At 44.0% G+C, this 26,277-nt stretch overlaps 1 protein-coding gene across 1 annotated transcript in view; it reads left to right on the top strand.

Annotated features, from left to right (window-relative positions):
* Positions 1-2,773: 2,773 nt before the first annotated feature.
* Positions 2,774-26,277, top strand: part of ROS1 (ROS proto-oncogene 1, receptor tyrosine kinase) — a 367,389-nt gene continuing 343,885 nt past the window's right edge. The window contains exons 1-3 of the mRNA XM_077281692.1: positions 2,774-3,121; positions 13,509-13,578; positions 20,813-20,961. Of these exons, the coding sequence (XP_077137807.1) occupies positions 3,026-3,121; positions 13,509-13,578; positions 20,813-20,961 (315 nt within the window). The 5' untranslated portion in view covers positions 2,774-3,025. The remainder of the gene's footprint in view (positions 3,122-13,508; positions 13,579-20,812; positions 20,962-26,277) is intronic.

The following is a 26,277-nucleotide window of genomic DNA, read 5'->3' as shown; positions in this document are numbered from 1 at the left end:
GCGCACCCAGGTTTTAGAGGTGGAAAATAGGGAAAAAAATATTTGAAGCAAAAAAATGTGGTAAAATATTTAATAACATACTATTATATGTGGTGTTATTATATATATGATAGTATGTTATTATGTTGGAAGCTGCGGGACCAGTGTGGTGTCTGTGAAGTACTATATGAAGATGCTGGAGGGTGAGTATAACAATGGGGGCACAGGGCTTATATTGAAAGCACCACTCCAGCACTGCAAAATAACACTGGAGTGCTGCTTTAAAATCCCATGGGAGAACTATAACTCCCAGCATGTCCTGCAGATCCTATGACATGCTGGGAGTTATAGTTCACTAAAGGAGTGGCAGAGTGCTTTATTGTGTTTTGGAAAGACTAACCTCTTAATTGTGGCAGCCAGCCTGTGGTGAGGTAAAAGCTGGAGCATCCCATAGCTGCACACACAGAGCCCTCCCTCTTGTTGCCTTTCCACAGCACAGGTAATGGAAGCCAGCAGATTCTAGTGTTGGAGTCTGAAGGACCTGTGATGATGTCAAGAAGAGGGAGGGCTCTGTGCTGCCATGTGATGCTCCAGCCGCCCGCTTCTGACATCATCACAGGTCCTCCTTGTGCACACTGCACAGCACTCAGCTCCAGCCCAGGAAGGTACGGAAGGCAAGCAGCGATCTCCTCTCCCCCGGACCCTGCTGCTGCTGCCTCCTCCTCCCCCGAACACACGGATCTCCCCAGCTGCTGCAGGAATCAGCGCTGAGGAAACCATGTGTGTCCCTGCTTAAGTGCAGTATTCATTTGCTGCTCCCGGCTCACCGCTCAGCTGATAGGTGGGCGGGAAGTAGCTAATGAATATTCACTGCACTTAATCATCGGGACCACATGGTTTCCTTCCCAGGCAGTGGGGACATTTTTCTGCCTCCTGAAGTGGGATAACAGTGCGATCCCACTCGCTGCTGCCCCCCTCCCCACATGCTACATCCCTACCATAAGACGCACCCACACTTTCCTCCCAAATTTGGAGGAAAAAAGGTGCGTCTTATGGTCAGAAAAATACTGTATTATACAGCATTGTCTATATATCAGCCATAATAATACAATATTATCTATGTTATGTTGGGGAAGTTATATAAAAAGGTATCTATATATGTGCCGTGGACTAAATTGCAGTATATACATATCCGCCGTGCATTATATTGCAGAATCATATACGTTCACCATGCACTACATTGCACAATCTACATCCATAACCTCCATGCAGTATATTGCAGCATCTATATATACACTATGCACTATATTGCAGTATCTATATATAACCGCCATGCACCACATTACAGTATCTATAAATACTAGCCATGCAGTACATGATGTGACAGCAATATCTATATACGGTATATTATTATATATGTACGCCATGTCTGCAGTCAGGCCAAAGTCAAACAGGAGAGGATCTGCCATGTGAGAGGTAACATATAGAAATACCTGAGGACAAAGATCATGCAAGATATAATGATCCTATATGTATATACAGGATCAGATACTGCAGCAGTACCTGGTGTATAAGGTAAATGTACTCGCATCCCTCATAATATCCCCAATATTATACTCCCTGAGGCTGCAGACATGTTTCCTGTTGTCCATCATGTAAAGGAAAGATTGAGCAAAGAGACAGATAAAGGAATCTCACCCCCTGATAAACTCTCCTCCTCCAAGAATGCACCCAGCACCCATCCTGTGCTCCACCTACAATGTAGGACCTTTTACCTAAAACTACACAGCTATGAAACAGAAAATTTCAACCCTGCGTTATGGTCTGCCCCTCCCCCAATCATAGTCCTCCCTGCACCGATGGGCTACGGGGGTCTAGAGTGACTGCCCACTTTCATCACAAACCTGGACAAGCCCTTTTAAATATACCATTAAGCACTGTAGCATGCCCAATCTTAACAGCGTGTAATATACTCACTGTCAGAAGTCATCACATGACCACTTATATGTGATTTTCATACTTACAGTCACGTGACAACTAGCTCCTCTTCCTGCTTCTCTCATTGAAGCAGGCGCTGTAGTATTTGACTGGACATTGAGAGAATCAGGAAGAGCACCTCATTGGCATATAAGTGGTCACATGACAACTACTCAAATGGACTGAGCATTGGGCGTGCCAAACTGAAATCTTGCCCTGGGTGCCAAAAAACCTAAATACACCTCTGCTGTACCTATCAAGCTGCTTTGACAATTGCTTGGCAAAGATGATAGACATATTCAGGGTTGCCGTCTCACAGTGCGTGGCCTACTCATCCATTGGCTACAAGGTGGAGACGTGGACGAACCAAAATTGGTGGATATGCATAATTGTAATCTAATATGTATGGTCAACACTTAAGAGAATGCAGTGTGCACCTTTCACCTCTGATCTATAATTTCTAGTTTGGTAGGGCTTTCACTAAGCAGACATAACTTAATATGGACATACTGTACGTCTCCATTTTGTGCATATTTCTGTTTGACTGTAATATAATGAAGTGCTAACAATTTGAGACAGGCAAAAGAATTGTAACCACAAATCATTGGATAGCATCAACTTTACATAGAGCAAGTAGAATGATCACTGCTTTGTCATATACGTTTTCTTAGGTTCCTAGCTTGTCATTATATCTTGATAACAATAGTTAATACACCTTCGTGGTGGATGACTAACTAGAGAACAGCCTGTTACATAGTTTGATGTCAGTGTTCCCTGGAACTTTAGTCATTTTCAGGGTGTGACTATGTACAAGTAGATTAGGACAGAGAAGGAAATCAGGCATGGTGGATTATACGCAGAGATCTATCATATGCTCAGTATCAGCATTTACCGCTTTCTGGTAGTATTATGTCTTTTAATAATAACTCATTTAGAAGACATTCACCCATACATTGATAGCTCCTGCCAAAATATATTCAAAACAATGAAATTATCTTTCTGACTGATCACTAAGAGTGTTTTATTGCTGGAAATACCCAAGTACATTGACTTTCACTGGACTCTAAGTATGCAAGCCACTTTTTGCCGAAGTTTCCAACATAGCTTCTGGGTCTTAGTCTTATTGACCATTGGAAATAGGCTCTTTTTACAAGGAAATGCCCAGGTAAGATGGAACTGAATTTTTACTTTAAGTTGTACTTTATGTAGCAGTCATTTATTTACATTGATTGAATCTGGATGTTGGCTTTATGTAATCATCGACATGTTATATAACTGATGTGTAACGGTACATTTTTGTTGCATTTATGATGTATTTTCATATTTTATTTTAAATTTTGTACTTTATTATATTCAAATTCCACTGCTCTTAAGAAAATGTAAAATGAATCATGGAATCGTGGAATCATGTGAGCCCAGAATGCATGTGAATGGAACTGGACAGCACAATAAAAAATGTATATCCTTTATGTTATGTGATACTTTTGACCTGCAGGCTTATACTTTGGCTAATAAAAGTTGGGTTGACCTTAAAGTCTCCAATAATAACAACATGCTATTAGAAAACTATAGATATCCATTGTCTCTGGTGCTTGTTCCACATTATGTAAGCCCACAAGGGCAGGGTCCTCTCCCCCTGCACCTATCTGCCACTATTACTTTGTCCACTGTAATTTAGATTTGTGTTTTGTATGTAACCCTTTCCCATGGAATGTATGAATCAATGGTGATATCACAATAAGTAATAATAACATGTACTTTTAATCCACGGTCACACGTTGAGTATTTGGTCAGTATTTTACCTCAGTATTTGTTAGCCAAAATCAGGAGAGGAACAATCAGAGGAAAAGTATACACGTCACCACTTCTGGATTATCACCCACTCCTTGTTTTGGCTTACATATACTGAGGTAAAAAACACACCAAATACTGAACTTGTGCACGTGGCCTAAGACTTGTTCAGACCAGTACATAATTGGTCCATGTGGAGAGCACATAGTCCCATAACTGCTGGTGTAGCTAGCGCCGATTTTCCAAGCTGACCGATGGTCTACATGTAAAAAGCAAAGCATTAACTACTTTGGTCTGTTTTCCGGCCCAGAAGAATGTGCAAGCAATGCATACCTCCCAACTTTTGAAGATGGGAACGAGGGACAGAGTCTGTGGCGCGCGAAGCGCGCCGTGGCAAATTTTAGGCCACGCCTCTGACCACACCCATTCATAATTAGTCACACCCATATCCACATCCCAACCACACCCATTTAGCACTGCAGATCACACTGTTTCATATACAATAATTATAAACAAAAAAATATGGCCACACAGTGCCCCATACTGTATAATGGCCACACATGATGCTCCATACTGTATAATGGCCACACAGTGCTCCATACTGTATAATGACTGCACATGATGCTCCATACTGTATATTGGCTGCACATGATGCTCCATACTGTATAATGACTGCATATGATGCTCCATACTGTATATTGGCTGCACATGATGTTCCATACTGTATAATGGCCCCACATAATGCTCCATACTGTATAATGACCCCACATGATGCTCCATACTGTATAATGACCACACATGATGCCCCATACTGTATAATGGCCACACATGACGCTCCATACTGTATAATGACCGCATGCATACTGTATAATGGCCGCACATCATGCTCCATACTGTATAATGACCACACATGATGCTCCATACTGTATAATGACCACACATGATGCCCCATACTGTATAATGGCCACACATGACGCTCTATACTGTATAATGACCGCATGCATACTGTATAATGGCCGCACATGATGCTCCATACTGTATAATGACCACACATGATGCTCCATACTGTATAATGACCACACATGATGCCCCATACTGTATAATGACCACACATGATGCTCCATACTGTATAATGACCACACATGATGCCCCATACTGTCTAATGACCGCACATGATGCTCAATACTGTATAATGACCGCACATGATGCTCCATACTGTATAATGGCCCCACATGATTCTCCATACTGTCTAATGACCGCACATGATGCTCCATACTGTCTAATGACCGCACATGATGCTCCATACTGTATAATGACCGCACACGATGCTCCATACTGTATAATGACCGCACATGATGCTCCATACTGTATACTGGCCGCACATGATGCTCCATACTGTATAATGACCGCACATGATGCTGCATACTGTATAATGACAGCACATGATGCTGCATACTGTATACTGGCTGCACATGATGCTCCATACTGTATAATGACCGCACATGATGCTGCATACTGTATAATGACCGCACATGATGCTGCATACTGTATACTGGCTGCACATGATGCTCCATACTGTATAATGACTGCACATGATGCTCCATGCTGTATAATGGCCACAGTTCTCCATACTGTATAATGACATACAGGCAAGCAGCTCACACACACGCTCACACACACGCACACAGCTCACACACACGGCTCACACACACCTCACACACATGCAGCATCATACACACACACGCAGCATCACACACACACACGCAGTATCACACATACACACGCAGCATCACAAACTCAGCTCACAAACACATGCAGCTTTGACACAAATGCATCACACACGCAGCCATCACACACACACACGCAGCCATCACACACACGCAGCCATCACACACACACGCAGCCATCACACACACACGCACCCATCACACACACACACGCACCCATCACACACATGCACCCATCACACACACGCACCCATCACACACACGCACCCATCACACACACGCACCCATCACATACACACCAGATACCTCATACACACATGACACACACACACACACATGCAGCATCTCACACACACACACATGCAGCAAAAGACACACACACAGCATCAGACACACACACACATGCAGCATCTCACACACACACACACATGCAGCATCACACACATCACACACACACACATCACACACACACACACACACACACACACTCCTCTGTGTTGCAGGGGCGGCTGATCTGTCCATGATCTGTCCATGTGCACTGCAGCTCTTCAGTTTCTCCGGCTGCTCACAGCTCTGCACTGTCCCGGCACCTCCCCCGTCTCTCCTTCTCTGCCGGGATACCAGATAAGAGCAGGAGAAGCCGGAGCTCCATGCACACACAGGAGGTAGTGAGTCACTGACCTCTCATCTTGGTCGCTGCTGGCTCTCAGCCTCTCTCCCTCAGCGTGGCAGGCAGCGCAGCGCCGCACAGGGGGCGGGGGGGCGGGGTCGGTGGGGAGGTGACCCAGCTTTTATAAAAAAAAAAAAAAACAGCCACAAACCTAAGTTACTCAGGTGCCGCCCCCTGCATTGTCCCCGCCCTAGGCACGTAGTGCGGGACAACTAATGTCCCTCCCGGGATCCCGGGGCTGACTGTCAAAATCAGGACAGTCCCGTGGGATCCGGGACGGTTGGGAGGTATGGCAATGTACAGTGGGGAAAAAAGTATTTAGTCAGCCACCAATTGTGCAAGTTCTCTCACTTAAAAAGATGAGAGAGACTTGTAATTGACATCATAGGTAGACCACACGTATGAGAGTCAAAATGAGAAAACAAATCCAGAAAATCACCTTGTCTGATTTGGCAAAATTTATTTTGCAAATTATGGTAAAAAATAAGTATTTGGTCATTAACAAAAGTCCATCTCAATATTTTGCTATATATCCTTTGTTGGCAATGACATAGGTCAAATGTTTTCTGTCAGTCTTCATAAGGTTGGCAGACACTGTTGGTGGTATGTTGGCCCATTCCTCCATGCAGAGCTCCTCTAGAGCAGTGATGTTTTGAGCCTGTCACTGGGCAACATGGACTTTCAACTCCCTCCAAAGGTTTTCTATGGGGTTGAGATCTGGAGACTGGCTAGGCTACTCCACGACCTTCATATGTAAAGGCAGCTTACACACCCGGCCCCAATGTGGATGACCACATGGAGCCAGTCATATCTGCAACTTGTAGATGTGACTAAACTCATATGAACTCTAGTGTGGGATTTTTTCTGAATATTTTCTCACGCTAGCATTCATATGAGTTTCTGCCACAGTGCAGCACTGCAAGTCAACGAAGCTACGTTCCCTTGCATTCCATTCATTGCCCAGTCTCTTACAGCCAGGGGTAGCTGCATTAGCAGGCTCCTAGTTGTAAAGTTATTTAACCCCTTCAGATGGATTTACATTGTGGGACATGACTGTATTGCGGACAGGTATGGTATATTGGTGTTTTTTTATTTTTCAATTTTTTTTCAGAAGATCGAGGGTCGTCAGTTGTATTGAGAGTACAATAAATATATTAAAACCCCATGTGTATTTATTTATTTAAAATACTTTATTCATAATGTGTGTGTGTTTATTTAACCCTTTATTAATATTTGATTAATAATGTATAGGTGTCTTATTGACATCTCTCTATTATTAACCTGGCTTAATGTCACCTTACATTAGCAAGGTGACATTAACCCCTTATAACTCCATAACCCACCGCTACTCGAGAGTGGAAATAGAGTGGCTAAGTGCCAGAATAGGCGCATCTTACAGATGTGCCTTTTCTGGGGTGGCTGGGGGCAGGTGTTTTTAGCCAGTGGGGGGCAATAACCATAGTCCCTCTCTAGGCTATTAATATCTGCCCTCAGTCACTGGCTTTCCCACTCTGGCGGAGAAAATTGCACGGGAGCCCACGCCAGTTTTTTCCGTGAGTTAACCCTTTATTTTAACACCTAAAGCTCTCAAATTTTATACACACAAACTACTAACATTATTAGTGAGGAATATGTAAAAATATAACTGATATGAAATGGTTTACTGTATGTAAACCATGTCTCATATCCTGTCGGGTTTGATAAGGAGATAGCAAAAGCCGGCAATTGAATTACCGGCTTTTCTGCTATCTAGCTCTGTATTAAATATAAATATATATATATATATATGTGTCTCACTGACATATATATATATATATATATATATATATATATATATATATATATACTGTATATATACTGTATATACTGTATATATGTTTTCACAAATATTTGAGCCCATGGATCCATTATACAATATGTCCATTTTGCAAGCTGCTGAGAAAATCTCGCCGTACGGATGCCATACGGAGGTTTACATGCGCAAACAAAATACGCAGCCAGACCTTGCCAACGGATGACATACGGATCACTGTTCAGGGAACATTTCTGCGTATTTGGTCCGTAAAAAACGGACCATATTTTTATATGTTGTGTGTGACTCCAGCCTAAGGCTATGGTCACACTAGCAGTATTTGTTCAGTATTTTACAGCAGTATTTGTAAGCCAAAACCAGGAGTTGGTCAAAAATACAGACTTGGTGACGTGTTTCTATTATAGCTTTCCCCTCTGTTTGTTCCACTCCTTGTTTTGGCTTACAAATACTGATGTAAAATACTGATGTAAAATACTGATCAAATACTGCTAGTGTGACCGTAGCCTAATAGAAACACGTCACCACTTTTGCATTTATCACCCACTCCTGGTTTTGGCTTACAAATATTGAGGTAAAATACACTGGCCAAATAATGAACGTGTGCACGTGGCCTTGGGGTATGTGCAAATGTTCATATTTGCAGCAGAAAAATCTGCTTTAAGTGTGTACTGCAAATCTGCTGCAAATGTGTTGGCAGGAAACATGCAGCATAAAATATGTGCATTTTGTTGCATTTTTTATACATTTTTCCAATTCATTAGAAAAGTTGAAAAATGCTGCAAAAACGCTGATAGAATTGACAGATATGAATCTGCTTCAAATCTGTAAGGCTGGGATCACATAGCGTTGCAGGCGTCCGTTAGACGGACTACCTTACACCGCAGCATAACGCGGTGTAACGCAGTCCATTAACGCCGCCATTCCTTCCTATGTCGGACGCATCGCTAGCGCACGCCCACAATGGGCGTGCGCTAGTGATGTGCCGTCATTGAGTGACGGACCCTGGGACGCGGGCTGCAGCGTTTCCGGGTCTGTCACTGCTAGTGCAGATAGAGCCAGCAGATGCTCTATCTGCGCTAGCGTTAACAGCAGCCCGTTAATGCATGTGTTGAACAGGCTGCTGTTAATGCAGTGTGAACCTGACCTAACAAGCAAAAAAGACACTTCAGGAATCTCATTCACTTTGCTGGTACTAGCAAATGTGGCTTACAAATAGGTAAAAAAAACTCACCAAATAATACCTAAGGATAGAAAATTAAACCTCATAGCTTAGAGATGCTGAAAACTTGTCTCTGAATATAATGATGATGGCAGCTAGAATGTGCTGATCTTAGTGACTTCTCCTCTAAGGCCTGTCCCACACGTCCAGATAATTCCGGTACCGGAAACAATCGGTACCGGAATTATCCGTGTCCGTGTGCCCCTACGTTTCTGGTGTACATCAGTGTGGCACACTTGCGGCACACGTGTGCCGCCCGTGTGCCCACTGGGTACCACACGTACCAGCATCTGGTGCTGAATCCGCGATTCATATCTTCTATGCAACATTGTTTGCTGCATAGAAGATATGAATAATAGTGTTTAAAATAAAGATCTGTCTGTCCGCCGCCCTCCCACCACCTGTGCGCCCCCCCCCCCCGCTGTTCTGAAAATACTCACCCGCTTCCCTCGTTGGCTGTCGCTGCTTCCTGTCCTGGCCGCGCCTTCTACTGTATGCGGTCACGTGGGGCCGCTCATTTACAGTCATGAATAGGCGGCTCCACCCCTATGGGAGGTGGAGCCACATATTCATGACTCTAATCGGGGGCCCCACGTGACCGCATACAGTAGAAGGCGCGGCCAGGACAGGAAGCAGCGACAGCCAACGAGGGAAGCGGGTGAGTATTTTCAGAACAGCGGGGGGGCGCACAGGGGATGGGAGGGCGGCGGACAGATAGATCTTTATTTTAAACACTATTATTCATATCTTCTATGCAGCAAACGCTGCTGCACAGAAGATATGAATCGCGGCTTTAGCACCATGTGGGGGGACAGCGCTTACTGTAGCGCTGTCTCCTGCACGCCACAGGGACTGCACACGGAGAACGTCCATGTGCGGTCCGTGTTTCACATGGACCCATTGACTTTAATGGGTCCGTGTAATACGTGCGCTCCCACGAACACTGACATGTCTCCGTGTTTGGCACACGGAGACACGGTCCGCAAAAAATCAATGACATCTGCACAGATGCATTGATTTTAATGGGTCTACGTGTGTCAGTGTCTCCGGTACGTGAGGAAACTGTCACCTCACGTACCGGAGCCACTGACGTGTGAAACCGGCCTAAGGCTGTGTGCACACGATGCGGAGTTACTGCGGATCCGCAGCGTTTTTTTCCGTGCAGAAACGCTGCAGATCCGCAAAGTGATTTACAGTACAATGTAAATCAATAGGAAAAAAAATGCTCTGCTAATACCGCATGGAAAACACTGCCGATTGAAAGAAGTAGCATGTCACTTCTTTTGTGCGGATCTGCAGCGTTTCTGCACCCTTCCATTATAGAAATCCGCAGTGGTAAAAAACGCATGAAACCCGCACAAAATCCACAGCAAATCTGCAACAAAAACGCACAAAATCCGCAACAAAAACGCATCAAATCTGCACCTGCGGTTTCTGCCAGGAGATGCAGATTTTGTGCAGAAAATTCTGCACCCAAATCTGCAACGTGTGCACATAGCCTAAGGCTATGTGCACACATTGCGGATTTTCTGCGGATCCGCAGCGTTTTTTGCGGTGCAGAAACACTGCAGATCCGCAATTGATTTACAGTACAATGTAAATCAATGAGAGAAAAAAAAAAGCTGTGCACACATTGTGGAAAATCCGCTGCGGACATGCTGCGGTTTAAAAGAAGTAGCATGTCAATTCTTTTTTGAGAATCTGCAGCGTTTTTGTACCCATTCCATTATAGAAATCCGCAGGGGTAAAAAAAGCAGCAAATCCGCAAAAAAAACGCAGCAAAAAGGCACAAAAAATGCTGCGGATCCGCACAAAAAACGCGACAAATCCGCTGCTGCGTTTTCTGCCAGGAGAGGCAGAATCCGCACCAGAAATTCCTAAGGCTAATCCGCAACGTGTGCACATAGCCTAAGGCCTCTTTCACACGTCCGTGTCTTTGGTAAGTGGTGACAGTTTTCACACTGTGGACACTTAAGGTACTTTCACACTCAGCAACTTTACAAAGAGAACGACAAGTGACGTTGCAGCGTCCTGGATAGCGATCTCGTTGTGTTTGACACGCAGCAGCGATCTGGATCCCGCTGTTATATCACTGGTCGGAGCTAGAAGTCCAGAACTTTATGTTGTCGCCAGGTTGGCGTGTATCGTCGTGTTTGACAGCAAAAGCAACGATGTCAGCAATGTTTTACATGGAGCTAACGACCTGTGAGAATGATAAGTGAGTCACCGCTACGTCACAGGATCGCTCCTGCATCGTTGTGGAGCTGCTGTGTTTGACGTCTCTACAGCGACCTAAACAGCGACGCTGCAGCGATCGGCTCGTTGTCTATATCGCTGCAGCGTCGCTGAGTGTGACAGTACCTTTACAAACATAGACTCATTCAAATGAATGGGTCTGTGCACATATCACACATGCTATGCAAACATTGCTTTTCTGCAGCAACAACCTGCTCTCTTAAGGTACTGTCACATTAAGCGATGCTGCAGCGATATAGACAACGATGCCGATCGCTGCAGCGTCGCTGTTTCGTCGTTGTGTGGTCGCTGGAGAGCTGCCACACAGACAGCTCTCCAGCGACCAACGATGCTGAAGTCCCCAGGTAACCAGGGTAAACATCGGGTTACTAAGCGCTGGGCCGCGCTTAGTAACCCGATGTTTACCCTGGTTACCAGTGTAAATGTAAAAAAAACCAAACACTACATACTTACATTCCGGTGTCTGTCGCGTTCCCCGGTGTCCGCTTCCCTGCACTGTGTAAGCGCCAGCCGTAAAGCAGAGCGGTGACGTCACCGCTGTGCTCTGCTTTACGGCCGGCCGGCGTTGACACAGTGCAGGGAAGCGGACGCCGGGGGACGCGACAGACACCGGAATGTAAGTATGTAGTGTTTGGTTTTTTTTACATTTACAATGGCAACCAGGGTAAATATCGGGTTACTAAGCGCGGCCCTGCGCTTAGTAACCCGATGTTTACCCTGGTTACCAGTGAAGACATCGCTGCATCGGCATCACACACACCGACTCAGCGATGTCAGCGGGTGATCCAGCGACGAAATAAGGCACTGGCCTTCTAGCTCCGACCAACGATGTCACAGCAGGATCCTGATCGCTGCTGCGTGTCAAACACAACGATATCGCTATCCAGGACGCTGCAACGTCACGGATCGCTATCGTTATCGTTGTTAAGTTGTTCAGTGTGAAGGTACCTTTAAGGCTGCCGTCACACTAGCAGTATTTGGTCAGTATTTTACATCAGTATTTGTAAGCCAAAACCAGGAGTGGAACAACTAGAGGAAAAGTATAATAGAAACATATGCACCACTTCTGTATTTATCACCCACTCCTGGTTTTGGCTTACAAATACTGATGTAAAATACTGACCAAATACTGCTAGTGTGACGGCAGCCTTACAGTAAAAACTCTGCTATCAAAACGCCCATTTTGCAATGTTTTTGCAGTCTTTTTTGCATTTTCTTTTGGGTGCGGATTACATGTGTGCTTTATCTATAGTATATGTTTAATAAAGTTAGTATAATTAATTAAAAGTGGATTAAAAATGCTGCAAAAACGCTAACAGAATTGTCATGCTGCAGATTTCAAAAACATTCTCAAATTCAGTCAGGAAAAAAAAAGCTAAGCATGTGGTTCAGGGATGATTGTGCACCACATTCCAGCATGGTAAAATCACTTTTCCTGATATCTACCTGTCTATATTTATACATTCCTAAGTACGAGATTTGCAACTACTACTTGGGATACTACGTGTGTCTTATGGGTTAATATAGAAGCCCTATTAGATAACATGTACTGTTGCATGAGATACTATATTGTTTGTATTTGAGGATCATCACTACCTATCTATTGTCTCCCTACTGCTGCTATGTGGTGCCACCATTTGACTAATCTGTATAACTATGTTTTACTATATGACTCAACAAAATTATATTTTTCCTCTAAGTATAAGTGTGGAAGGACTGTGGGACCAGGGAACTAATGCCTGAGATGACCCAGCTGTACAGATTTTGCATCGAGATCAAGGAAAAACATATACTTCTGCCAACGATGAACATTATGACCCCAGTGCGCCAGATTGGAGGAATAGTCTCTATGTAGTTAAACATAATGGAAAGACATTAACGGAGATTTACTGATGTAATTATGCAATCTAATTAATTGGGTAATTTAAAGAGGAACATGCTTTTCTGCTTAAAGATACCGATTAAAGATAAATTCATTAGCTTGATTTTCCTTCATTCAGTTGGTGGAAAAGTGCATAATTTGCGGTGTACCCCTCTTTCCTTTCTAATTTATTTTAATATATAATTATATTTCAGATTATACCCTGTGACATAGAATGTCGTTATCTAAATGAGTCTACCAGCAGCAGACAAGAATATTTAGAAGGTATGGACATTCAGACATTAAGGATCAGATTCCTTATCACTATAGTCATTGTTTCAGGCTTTATTTATTTCCTTCTTGTAACCTGGCAAACAGACAGCTATGCAGTAAAGCAGTGCAAGTAAAACAATAGGTTAAAGGGAACCTGTCACCACGTTTTTGGAAGATGGGATAAAAATAGCGTTAAATAGGGGCAGAGGTGGGCATTACATTAGTGTGTTTGTTATGCGTTTATTACCCACCTAAGTTGCCGAAATACCTTTGCAAAGTCTCCGTTTTCGCCTGTCAATCAGGCTGGTCTGGTCAAAAGGGCGTCTTGTCTTCCCCCAGATTTTGCGTAGTTTTCCGTTGGTGGCGTAGTGGTGTGCGCATGCCCAAAGTCCTGAATCCTCTGCCAGGGGATTTAAAAGAGCGCGCTGTTCGTTTTCATTGGTGATCGGTGGGCGCGGCCATCTTCCTTTGGCCGCGCGTGCGCAGAAGCGGCGCTCTGCTGGCCGCGGCTTCAGGAAAATGGCCGCGGGATGCCGCGCGTGCGCAGATGGATATCGCGGCGGCCATTTTCCTGAAGCCGCGGCCAGCAGAGCGCCGCTTCTGCGCACGCGCGGCCAAAGGAAGATGGCCGCGCCCACCGATCACCAATGAAAACGAACAGCGCGCTCTTTTAAATCCCCTGGCAGAGGATTCAGGACTTTGGGCATGCGCACACCACTACGCCACCAACGGAAAACTACGCAAAATCTGGGGGAAGACAACGCCCTTTTGACCAGACCAGCCTGATTGACAGGCGAAAACGGAGACTTTGCAAAGGTATTTCGGCAACTTAGGTGGGTAATAAACGCATAACAAACACACTAATGTAACGCCCACCTCTGCCCCTATTTAACGCTATTTTTATCCCATCTTCCAAAAACGTGGTGACAGGTTCCCTTTAACCCTAGAACGCATAGCCATAGAAATCTACACATTCACGCACCTGGGGCCTTTTAGGCCTGTTTACAATTATCATGGAATAACTCAAATAAAAATACTTTTCAAAGTTTATTGCAAAGTAAGGATGCATTCCCACTAGAGCAGGGGTCCGCCAGGATGGGATTCTGTAATGGATCTGACCTCCTGGTGACCCCAGCTAAGGCTGGCGGACGCATACCTGGGGCCTCGCAGGCCTGCCAGGTTACTTGTTTTCTATTTTCTGTAAAATTACTTTAGTTAGAATTTTGAAACTCTAGGTATTCCTCAGGTATATAGTTGTTAGTAATTTCCAGTTGTTCATATATTTTTATGTTATAAGCATTTCGGTATAACAACCTTTTTTTGGGACTACCCCATATTCACGCACCGATTACAGTCATGAATATGCGGCTCCACCTCCCATAGGGGTGGAGCTGCATATTCATTACTGTAAATGAGCGGCCCCACGTGACCGCATACAGTAGAAGGTGCGGCCAGGACAGGAAGCAGCGACAGCCAACGAGGGAGCCGGGTGAGTATTTTCAGAACAGCGGGGGGCGCACAGGGGGTGGGGACATGGAGCTTTATTTTAAACACGAAATACCACTAAAAAATTGGATTATTCATATCTTCTTCACAGCAAACGCTGCTGCACAGAAGATATGAATCGCGGCTTCAGCACGATGCAGGGGACAGCGCTAAACTTTAGCGCTGTCTCCTGCACGGTGCGTGTGGTACCCAGTGGGCACACGGGAGGCACACGTGTGCCACACTGATGTGCCACAGAAACGCAGGGGCACACGGACACGGATAATTCCGGTACCGTTTTTTTCCGGTACCGGAATTATCTGGACGTGTGGGACAGGCCTTAGAGACTTGAAGATGCGATTGTCTGATCGCTTGTGCTACACATGGCAGGGCTTCAGTCCTGCTATGTGTAGCAGAAATGCTCTTCTGCTATGAATGCCGGCTGCTGGGCGGAGCTCATTGAAGAGCAAAAATGGCAATCACAGGAGTCTCCTGCAGACCCCAGGTTGTCATGCCAACCCATTGGCGAACCAGGATCAAGTGTCAGGGGCACCCATGGGCAGGTTTTATGACACGCCTCCGGCGCGGCCATGGTAAATGCTGCTGTGGGTGATTGACAGCTGCATTTAACATGTTAACAGCAGCGGGTGGATTGCGGTTCTACCTATGGCTGTTAAGGGCACATGTCAGCTGATGACATCAGCTGTCATGTGCTAAAGCCCGCCTCAAACAGGGAGAGGCGACCTATGACGTACCTATGTGTCATAGGTCATAAAGGGGTTAATTGCTGTGAAGAAAGGTTCATGGTGTGCTAAAAATAGCAGTAAGTGCCAGGAGTGTCTCATAAAGAGGATTCAGCTACAGGATTAGTTTAACAGCAGTGCATTGCTTGCTCAGGAATGGCAGCAAGCAAGTGTCAATGCATTTGCACACAGTGCGACAAAGAAGTTTTGGAGAAAACAGGTGCGTCCAGCGAGTGGTGAGGATAAAAAATAACTACTACATAATTACAAACATATGATGTCTAGTGTTGTGAACTCTATTTTTGGGCTCCCTCTAGTGGTCACAAGCGGTACTGTGTAGTGTTGTCTTTCTGCAGGTTGGCTTCATCACCTGGTTCGTTATCCTTGGTTGGTTTCCTATTTAGCTCACCAGGATACTCAGTTCCTTGCCTGCTATCAATGTATTCAGTGCTTTTCAGATTCCTGGTGACTACCTTGCTCCCAGTCTCTCCAAGACAAGCTAAGTTTTTGTTTGTTCAGTTTCTGATTATCAGCGTTCATCATGTTTTTTGTCCAGCTTGTTAAAATGTGATTTCTTACTTGCTGGTTGCTCTAGGGGACTGAGTTTCTCCCCTCACACCGTTAGTTGGTGTGGGGGTTCTTGAAATCTCAGTGTGGATATTTTGTAAGGGTTTTTTACTGACCGCACAGACCCCTTTACTATTTTCTGCTATCTAGTATTAGTGGGCCTCTTTTGCTGAATCTGCTTTCACCCCTGTGTATGTGCCTTCCTCTTACCTCACCGTTATTATCTGTTGGGGCTTCTATATCTTTGGGGATTATTTCTCTGGAGGCAAGAGAGGTCTTTCTTTCTCTCTAGGGGTAGTTAGTTCCTCAGGCTGGCTCGAGACGTCTAGGATTTTAGACACGTTCACCGGCTGCCTCTAGTGTGGTTGGATAGGTTCAGTTTTGCGGTCAGTCCAGTTTTCCACCTCCCTAGAGCTTGTCCTATGTTTAGTCACCTTGCTGGAGTATTTGTGATCCTCAACCACTAAGGATCATAACAGTCTAGCACTGTATACACACTGGCTCAGAGCCTAGAAATGGTCAACGCGTTTCGTCTTTATGTAATCATGAGATCTTGACTAAGACATAAAGTCGAAACGCCTTGATCGTTTCTAGGCTTTGAGCCAGTTTGTACACAGTGCTGGACATCATATGTTTGCATTATTTTTACTTGTGCCTATTAAAAGTTATTTTTTATCCTCACCACTCTCTGGACGCACCTGTTTTCTATTGGACATTGTTGTGGTTGCTTCGCCCTGGTCCGTGCGAGGTGTCGGTATGCAAGCAGGAGGTCAAGACAACAGGAAATGGTGAGCTGATTTTTTTCTGATGAAGCTCCCTTCAGACTGTTTTGGACGTCTGAAAAATTATTGTCTGAAGAATAAAAGATGTCTGCTACCAGGAGTCCTGTGCCATGCCAACATTAAAGCATCATGAGTGGAGTTCCTTATCATCCAACAGAGTGGACTCACTCACATTTTTGCCTAAGACCAGTGCCATGAATATAGAATGGTATCTAAACATCCACAAGAACAACTTCTCCCAATGATCCAGGACAATTTGGCAGTGAACAAAGCTTTTACAGCATGATGGAACACGTCACAACTTCACTGTGAAGAAAATATTGAAATTTGTGGTTTATGGCCAGGAAACTCCCCAGATCTCAATCCTATTGAGAACTTGTGGTTAATCCTCAAAAAGTGGGTGGGAAAACACAGAAATTGTGATAAAGTACAAGCATTGCTTAGGTAAGAAATGTATCATGGGGTTGCCGCAACGGAGCGGAGCCAGAAGTCCGCAGCGTCTGGTTGCTCCTACTACGCTGAGAAGAAGCACTTCTCCAGTGTATTAAACATGTTTAGTTCTTCCAGCAGAACAGGGTTTAATCGGCCATATTGGAAACTCCTACATTCTGTCTGTCGGGTTGGTGTACTGCAGTGCACGGTAGCGCTTCTCTTCCCAGGGTGGGAGAAGGGGTAGAAGAAGGGCTGCACTAGGAGATAAGGTAAGGGTGGAGGCCCCGGCAACTTTGCCATCTGAAGTATCCCAGGGAACAGGGTGAGCTAGGGCGCCCCCTAATGTCAGGGTCCGGAAAGATGCCCCTGGTCCCAGGTCACTCATCGGTCGAATCATGACAAAATGATTGTCATCAGCCAGGATTTAGCCCAGAACCTGATATCCAGAATTCCAATGTGTATGGCAGAAGTCTTGAAAAAGTAAACACTAAATATTAAGCTTTACATAAATCGGTTGTATTTGTCAATATAAATTTAAAAACTTATGAAATGCTTATAACTGTACATCAATAACTATAGAAACTTCTGAGCAAAAGATTTAAAATTACTGAAGCAGCAAACTGTAAAAAACAAAATTTGTGTCAGTCTCAATAATTTTGGCCATGACTGTGTGTGATTGTGACTACATAATAATTGTTATTTTAGCCCCAATCTAATATATAAAGCTGAATGTGTGTGTGTGTGTATGTCCGGAATTGGCATCAGCACCGTCGCAGCTACAGCCACAAAATTTTGCACAGTCACACGTCTGGACCCCGAGAGCGTCACAGGCTATGTTGTTAGCCGAAATTTTAACTCCGCGTGTTCCAATTCACCAAACTATTTTGCCCCTATCTACATAATGGGGAAAAATTGAAAGGAAAAGTGTTGGAGGCAAATTGACAGCTGCCAGATGTGAACAAGGGGGACTTAAAAAATGACAGCGATGGCGCCAAAGAGTATATACAGTATATACAGTTGCTAAGGTGGGGCCCCGTCATGGGATACTCATCACACACGGGAATAGGAACACACACACAAAATGCGCCACACACTACCATGTGCTTGAACACATATACCACCCTCAGCACACATTTCACCACACATACACCAACCTTGCCACATAAAAGTCGAAACACAAAAGTTGCCGCTCAAAACTCGCCACGCGCAAAACTCGCCACATGCAAAACTAGGCTCACGCAAAACTCGCCACACGTGGAAAACTCGCCACACGCAAAACTTGCACACGCTGAAAAATTGCCACATGCACAAAAGTTGCAACACATGCAAAAGTTGCCTCACACAAAACTTGCACATACTCAAAACGCACCACACATAAAACTCGCCACGTGCAAAACTCACCATGCGCAAAACTTGCTGCACACAACGTGCTACACTAACCTGTCACATGCAACTCGACACACAAAAAGTTGCTACACGCATGTCGCCACACAAAACTCATCTCACAAAAGTCGCTACATGCATGTCGCCACACGCAACTCAACACACACAACTTGACACATGAAACTCGCCCTAAAACACACACAAGTCTGGTATTATCCTTCAAAAATAAAAATCTGATTAACAAGCAGACAAACTACAAGAGCAACAAATGTACCATATAGGAAATACGGCAGCTGTCAGTCACATGACCTGTCTATTAAGTGTATGTGTGAGCTAATATGTACTGCCAGGGGGAGGGCTTTCTGTTGGCTGGGGATTTATCAGGCTGCCAATTTAGCTTACAAATACTGAGGTAAAAAATACTGACCAAATAACGTGTGAACGAGGTCTAATACAGGAGGAGATGACACACAGATATATACTATATACAGGAGGAGATGACATACAGGTATATACTATATACAGGAGGAGATGACATACAGATATATACTATATACAGGGGGAGATGACACACAGGTATATACTATATACAGGAGGAGATGACACACAGGTATATACTACATACAGGAGGAGATGACACACAGGTATATACTATATACAGGGGAGATGACATACAGGTACATACTATATACAGGGTAGATGACACACAGGTATATACTATATACAGGGTAGATGACACACAGGTATATACTATATACAGGGTAGATGACACACAGGTATATACTATATACAGGGGAGATGACACACAGGTATATACTATATACAGGAGGAGATGACACACAGGTATATACTATATACAGGAGAAGATGACATACATGTACATACTATATACAGGAGGAGATGACACACAGGTATATATTATATACACGAGAAGATGACACACGTATATACTATATATAGGAGGAGATGACATACAGGTATATACTATATAAAAGAGGAGATGACACATAGGTATATAGAGGAGGAGATGACATACAGCAGGTATATACTATATACAGGGGAGATGACATACAGGTATATACTATATACAGGAGATGACATACAGGTATATACTATATATAGGAGATGACATACAGGTATATAGTATATACAGAAGAGATGACATACAGGTATATACTATATACAGGAGGAGATGACACATAGGTATATACAATATACAGGAGGAGATGACATACAGCAGGTATATACTATTTACAGGGGAGATGACATACAGGTATATACTATATACAGGAGATGACATACAGGTGTATACTATATATAAGGGAGATGACAAACATGTATATACTGAGGGGAAAATGAGAGGTGTGAGGTGAAAATGAGGGGTGTGAGGTGAAAATGAAAAGGTGTGAGTGCAAAATGAGAGAAGTGAGGGAAAATAGTGGAGTGATCGGAAAATGACAGATGTGAGGTCGAAATGACAAGTGTTAGGGGGGAATGAGAGGAGTGAGTGGGAAAATGAGAGGAGTGAGGGGGAAAATGAAAGGTGTAAGGGAGAAAATGAGAGATGTGAGGGGGAAAATGAGAGGTGTGATGGGAAAATAAGAGAAGTGAGGTGCTATAATTAACCACAGATATTTACTATGCCCAGGCAGCTAGTTTATTATACAAAGCCCATTAGATGGCTAATCTACATGTAAAGGCCATATGCACAGACCTTTATTATACTCTGACATTGTGCTGTCATTGGCTTCTTCTGGTCCTGATTTAAAAGAATGGAACTAATCTTCAGAAATTTCTGCAACTAAATCTGCCACATGATAATATTCTCAAAATGACTTTTATATTATTTTACAGACTGTATTGTTGTGCCCACACCTCCTTTTGTGTCTTCTATTGGGTCACATAATGTAACATTAAGGTGGAATCCAGCAAATATATCTGAAACAGCATATATGGTTCAGATCAAATATGCGAATGTTCCAAGTGAATGGGAAAATACCCAGGTGAGCTATAACTACAAGCACATTGAAGTCTGCAAAACAAATGTAAAGTTAAGTTCATTGCTTGCTGCCACTCTGATGCAGTTCAAGTTTTTAAACCAACTTGTACAAATAGTTTTTAGCCAAGTGGTTGCTCTGAGTGGCTCTTAACAGTGTCAGAAGAGAAATTAAAGGGAACCTGTCACCCCCAAAATGGCTGGTGAGGTAAGCTCACCGGCATCAGGGGCTTATCTACAGCATTCTGTAATGCTGTAGATAAGCCCCCGATGTTACCTGAAAGAGGAGAAAAAGAGGTTATATTATACTCACCCAGGGGCAGTCCCGGTGCGGTCTGGTCAAATGGGTGTCTCCGGTCCGCTCCGGCACCTCCCATCTTCATTCCATGACGTCCTCTTCGGGTCTTTACGCCGCGGCTCTGGCGCAGGTGTACTTTATCTGCCCTGTTCAGGGCAGAGCAAAGTACTGCAGTACGCAGGCGCCGGGCCTCTCTGACCTTTCCGGCGCCTGCACACTGCAGTACTTTGCTCTGCCCTCAGCAGGGCAGACAAAGTACGCCTGCGCCGGAGCTGCGGCGTAAAGACCCGAAGAGGACGTCGTGGAATGAAGATGGGAGGCGCCGGAGCGGACCGGAGACACCCATCCGACCTGACCGCACCGGGACCGCCCCTGGGTGAGTATAATCTAACGTTTTTTTCTCCTCTTTCAGGTAACATCGGGAGCTTATCTACAGCATTACAGAATGCTGTAGATAAGCCCCTGATGCCGGTGGGCTTACCTCACCAGCCATTTTGGGGGTGACAGGTTCCCTTTAAGGGATTTTCCAGCTTCGGAAAACTATTTAGGTTGTTAGGTCACCTGTCTGATTCTTAGGAAAACCATCAAAATGTTATATTGTTAAAAATGTTTGATTTTCTTGTAACTTTTTGTATGTCAGTGCTGGAGTGATGCTAATAATCTAAGTTCTCCGCATTTAGCAATATACAGGTCCTTCTCAAAAAATTAGCATATAGTGTTAAATTTCATTATTTACCATAATGTAATGATTACAATTAAACTTTCATATATTATAGATTCATTATCCACCAACTGAAATTTGTCAGGTCTTTTATTGTTTTAATACTGATGATTTTGGCCTACAACTCCTGATAACCCAAAAAACCTGTCTCAATAAATTAGCATATCAAGAAAAGGTTCTCTAAACGACCTATTACCCTAATCTTCTGAATCAACTAATTAACTCTAAACACATGCAAAAGATACCTGAGGCTTTTAAAAACTCCCTGCCTGGTTCATTACTCAAAACCCCCATCATGGGTAAGACTAGCGACCTGACAGATGTCAAGAAGGCCATCATTGACACCCTCAAGCAAGAGGGTAAGACCCAGAAAGAAATTTCTCAACAAATAGGCTGTTCCCAGAGTGCTGTATCAAGGCACCTCAATGGTAAGTCTGTTGGAAGGAAACAATGTGGCAGAAAACGCTGTACAACGAGAAGAGGTGACCGGACCCTGAGGAAGATTGTGGAGAAGGACCGATTCCAGACCTTGGGGAACCTGAGGAAGCAGTGGACTGAGTCTGGTGTGGAAACATCCAGAGCCACCGTGCACAGGCGTGTGCAGGAAATGGGCTACAGGTGCCGCATTCCCCAGGTAAAGCCACTTTTGAACCATAAACAGCGGCAGAAGCGCCTGACCTGGGCTACAGAGAAGCAGCACTGGACTGTTGCTAAGTGGTCCCAAGTACTTTTTTCTGATGAAAGCAAATTTTGCATGTCATTCGGAAATCAAGGTGCCAGAGTCTGGAGGAAGACTGGGGAGAAGGAAATGCCAAAATGCCTGAAGTCCAGTGTCAAGTACCCAGTCAGTGATGGTGTGGGGTGCCATGTCAGCTGCTGGTGTTGGTCCACTGTGTTTCATCAAGGGCAGGGTCAATGCAGCTAGCTATCAGGAGATTTTGGAGCACTTCATGCTTCCTGGCACCTGCTCACAGTGCCAAAACCACTGGTAAATGGTTTACTGACCATGGTATTACTGTGCTCAATTGGCCTGCCAACTCTCCTGACCTGAACCCCATAGAGAATCTGTGGGATATTGTGAAGAGAAAGTTGAGAGACGCAAGACCCAACACTCTGGATGAGCTTAAGGCCGCTATTGAAGCATCCTGGGCCTCCATAACATCTCAGCAGTGTCACAGGCTGATTGCCTCCATGCCACGCCGCATTGAAGCAGTCATTTCTGCCAAAGGATTCCCGACCAAGTATTGAGTACATAACTGAACATTATTATTTGATGTTTTTTTTGTTTGTTATTAAAAAACACTTTTATTTGATTGGACGGTTGAAATATGCTAATTTATTGAGACAGGTTTTTTGGGTTATCAGGAGTTGTAGGCCAAAATCATCAGTATTAAAACAATAAAAGACCTGACAAATTTCAGTTGGTGGATAATGAATCTATAATATATGAAAGTTTAATTGTAATCATTACATTATGGTAAATAATGAAATTTAACACTATATGCTAATTTTTTGAGAAGGACCTGTACTTACCAGCAGCCTACTTCAGCTGTTCTCGGTAATGCTCAAGTCAGCTTCTGCAGTTTGTGACCTGCTGGATCGCTCTATTGTTTAATGAGTTAACTATTATCATTTCTCAATGTAAGTCTTTGAGAGCCAGAACAGGCCAGAAAGCGGCTCTCACAGACTTAAGGCCGGGGTCACACTTGCGAGTGTGATGCGAGCAACTTGTGCAAGTCTCTCGCATCAATACCCAGCACTGCCGCCGACACTCGGGACCGGAGTGTGCGTCTACATAGAAATACATGCAGCCACACGCTCCGAGTGAGTTTCTCGCATCACACTCGCAAGTGTGACCCTAGCCTAAGAGGTTGTTACCATTGTTCTGGCACACTCAACTTTGTGCTTAAGAAAAGTGAGTTGACAGACAGCGAAACTCTTTTCTATCAATGCATTGAGGTAGATCCAGGGGTCCTTTACAACTTTAATTGATAGGATCAGTGTAAGGCTGCCATCACACTACCAGTATTTGGTCAGTATTTTACCTCAGTATTTGTAAGCCAAAACCAGGAGTGGGTGATAAATGCAGAAGTGGTGACATGTTTCTATTATACTTTTCCTCTGATTGTTCCACTCCTGGTTTTGGCTTACAAAACTGAGGTAAAATACTGACCAAATACTGCTAATGTGACGGCAGCCTAAAACTACAAGAAAAATGAAAGTACTCAATACAATACATACAACATATCTAAAGTACATAGTATTATGCATGGTACAGGACACACACAGCATAATCACACAACATGGCAGAAGACTACTTAGATAATAAAACATGCAGAACAGAAATGCTACATCATACAATATGGTGAGCTCTAACAAGTGGGACATAATAACACACTGACTGTGCTATATGGAGGTAAACAACCAGGTGTGCTGAAAATTAGCATGTCAGCATCCATGGTTGCTGAAGAAGAAGGGGCAAGGCAAGTTCAGAGGTTGATGGGAAACTACGGAAGCCTTGATGAGCAAAGATTTATTGCACAGTAACCAATGAAACAGAAAGTAAAGCTTTAATGAGAACATTGTCAACAGATGGCACAGTTGGATATGTTATCACAATACACTACAGTGCAATACTAATATAAAACACAGTGAAACTGATCATATGCATTTGCATAAAGGCATGGCAACAATTACCTCTGACTTCTGGGCAGTCAGGACATGCAGACACAAGATGGTGATATGAGACCGGGGTGGTGCCGGGAACCAGGGCTGCCACTAGGAATTTTGGGGCCCATACTGGCAAATTTTCAGGGCCCCCTTGAGAGTCCGCCCAGGCTCCACCAAAGTCCCGCCTCCACCTTTCGAACCAACCATAGTCCCCCTGCCCTCTCTTGGAAAAACTCCACTTCTGCACAACATCCTCTCCAATCACACATTTACAGTCCCATCACCATATACATAAACATAAATATACATAAACAGCAGCTTTTATTTTGACCAAAAGATTTTTCAATCTGCCACCATGACAAGGTAGACTCGTTTGGCCAGGCTCAACTCTTCTGTAGCTTACTAAACATTTGTTAAAATATTCAATACAATTTAGGTATATTTTGATTTATTTTTCAATTTTTAAAATAACCAATAATATCATAAACAAGGAACAAATACAGCCACACCTTGACCAGACCACATATTACCACCATATAGTGATCAAATAATACCACATACAAGGAACAAATACTGCCACACCATGATCAGATCAAATATTACCACAACATAGTGACCAAAAACTACAATACTGATCATTAATAAAAAAACAATACTAATATCACCGTAAGTGCCATTATACACAGGAGATCTGTACTTCATATACAGTCTCTCTGTACAGGTAAAACAGTGATCACCAGTGACATTATATACAGGAGCTCTGTATATAGTGTATAATGTACAGGTAATACAGTTATAACCTGTGACATTATACACAGGAGCTCTGTATATAGTATACAGTATATAGTGTCAGTGTACAGATAACACACTGACTCACCAGTGACATCTTTAGTTGAAGTGCTCCATCTTTGCTTTCCATTTTCATCCAGCACATACCGCCTTCACTTCTTCCAGCCAGGACTTGTTTCTGTGGAAAAACACACAGTTATCTAGAGCACATTCCCCAAGTTTTTCCCGAACCTCTACACTACGCAAGATGAAGAAAAAAGCAGCCATGTCACCCTTGTGAGATAGTGCTCCCTGAGTACGTTGGAGGACACTCACTTGGCAACGTGATTAAAGCACTCAGGCATGGTTTCTCACAAGAACAGTCTATTCCAGCTTATTTAGACTCATAAACCGCATCACAAACAGTTCATTATATACATCAACAGAACATATCAACCACCGACAGTCTGTTCCAATGGCAGATACTTCTCTGCCCATAACCCCCTTTATCTGGAGTTACCTTACAGGAGTTCCCATTCCACACATTGACTCCTGTCAGTCCTGGTTCCCAGGGAAGCTGCTGAACTGGGATCACCGTTCTTGTGACCAGGGCATTTCAGATAGTCCAGACCCAGAGACGGAACTGTATCTTCCCCAACACAGTAGCCATCACAGGTTTTGAAGATACAGCCTCTCTGTGCGCTATTCAGGAAGTCCAGTCCCAGGCACTTCCAACACACAGGCCCTCAGTCAATGGCCTCACCATGTGCTTCCAGGAATCCAGTCCACTCCAGGACATTCCAACACAAACCATTCACAGGACCTCACACTCTGACCATCGGCCTCTCCGTGCGCTATTCAGGAAG

Source organism: Ranitomeya variabilis, chromosome 2 (genome assembly GCF_051348905.1).
Source record: "Ranitomeya variabilis isolate aRanVar5 chromosome 2, aRanVar5.hap1, whole genome shotgun sequence".
Classification (NCBI taxonomy): domain Eukaryota; kingdom Metazoa; phylum Chordata; class Amphibia; order Anura; family Dendrobatidae; genus Ranitomeya; species Ranitomeya variabilis.
The sequence above is the reverse complement of the archived record's forward strand: the minus strand, read 5'-3'. Positions and strand labels throughout refer to the sequence as shown.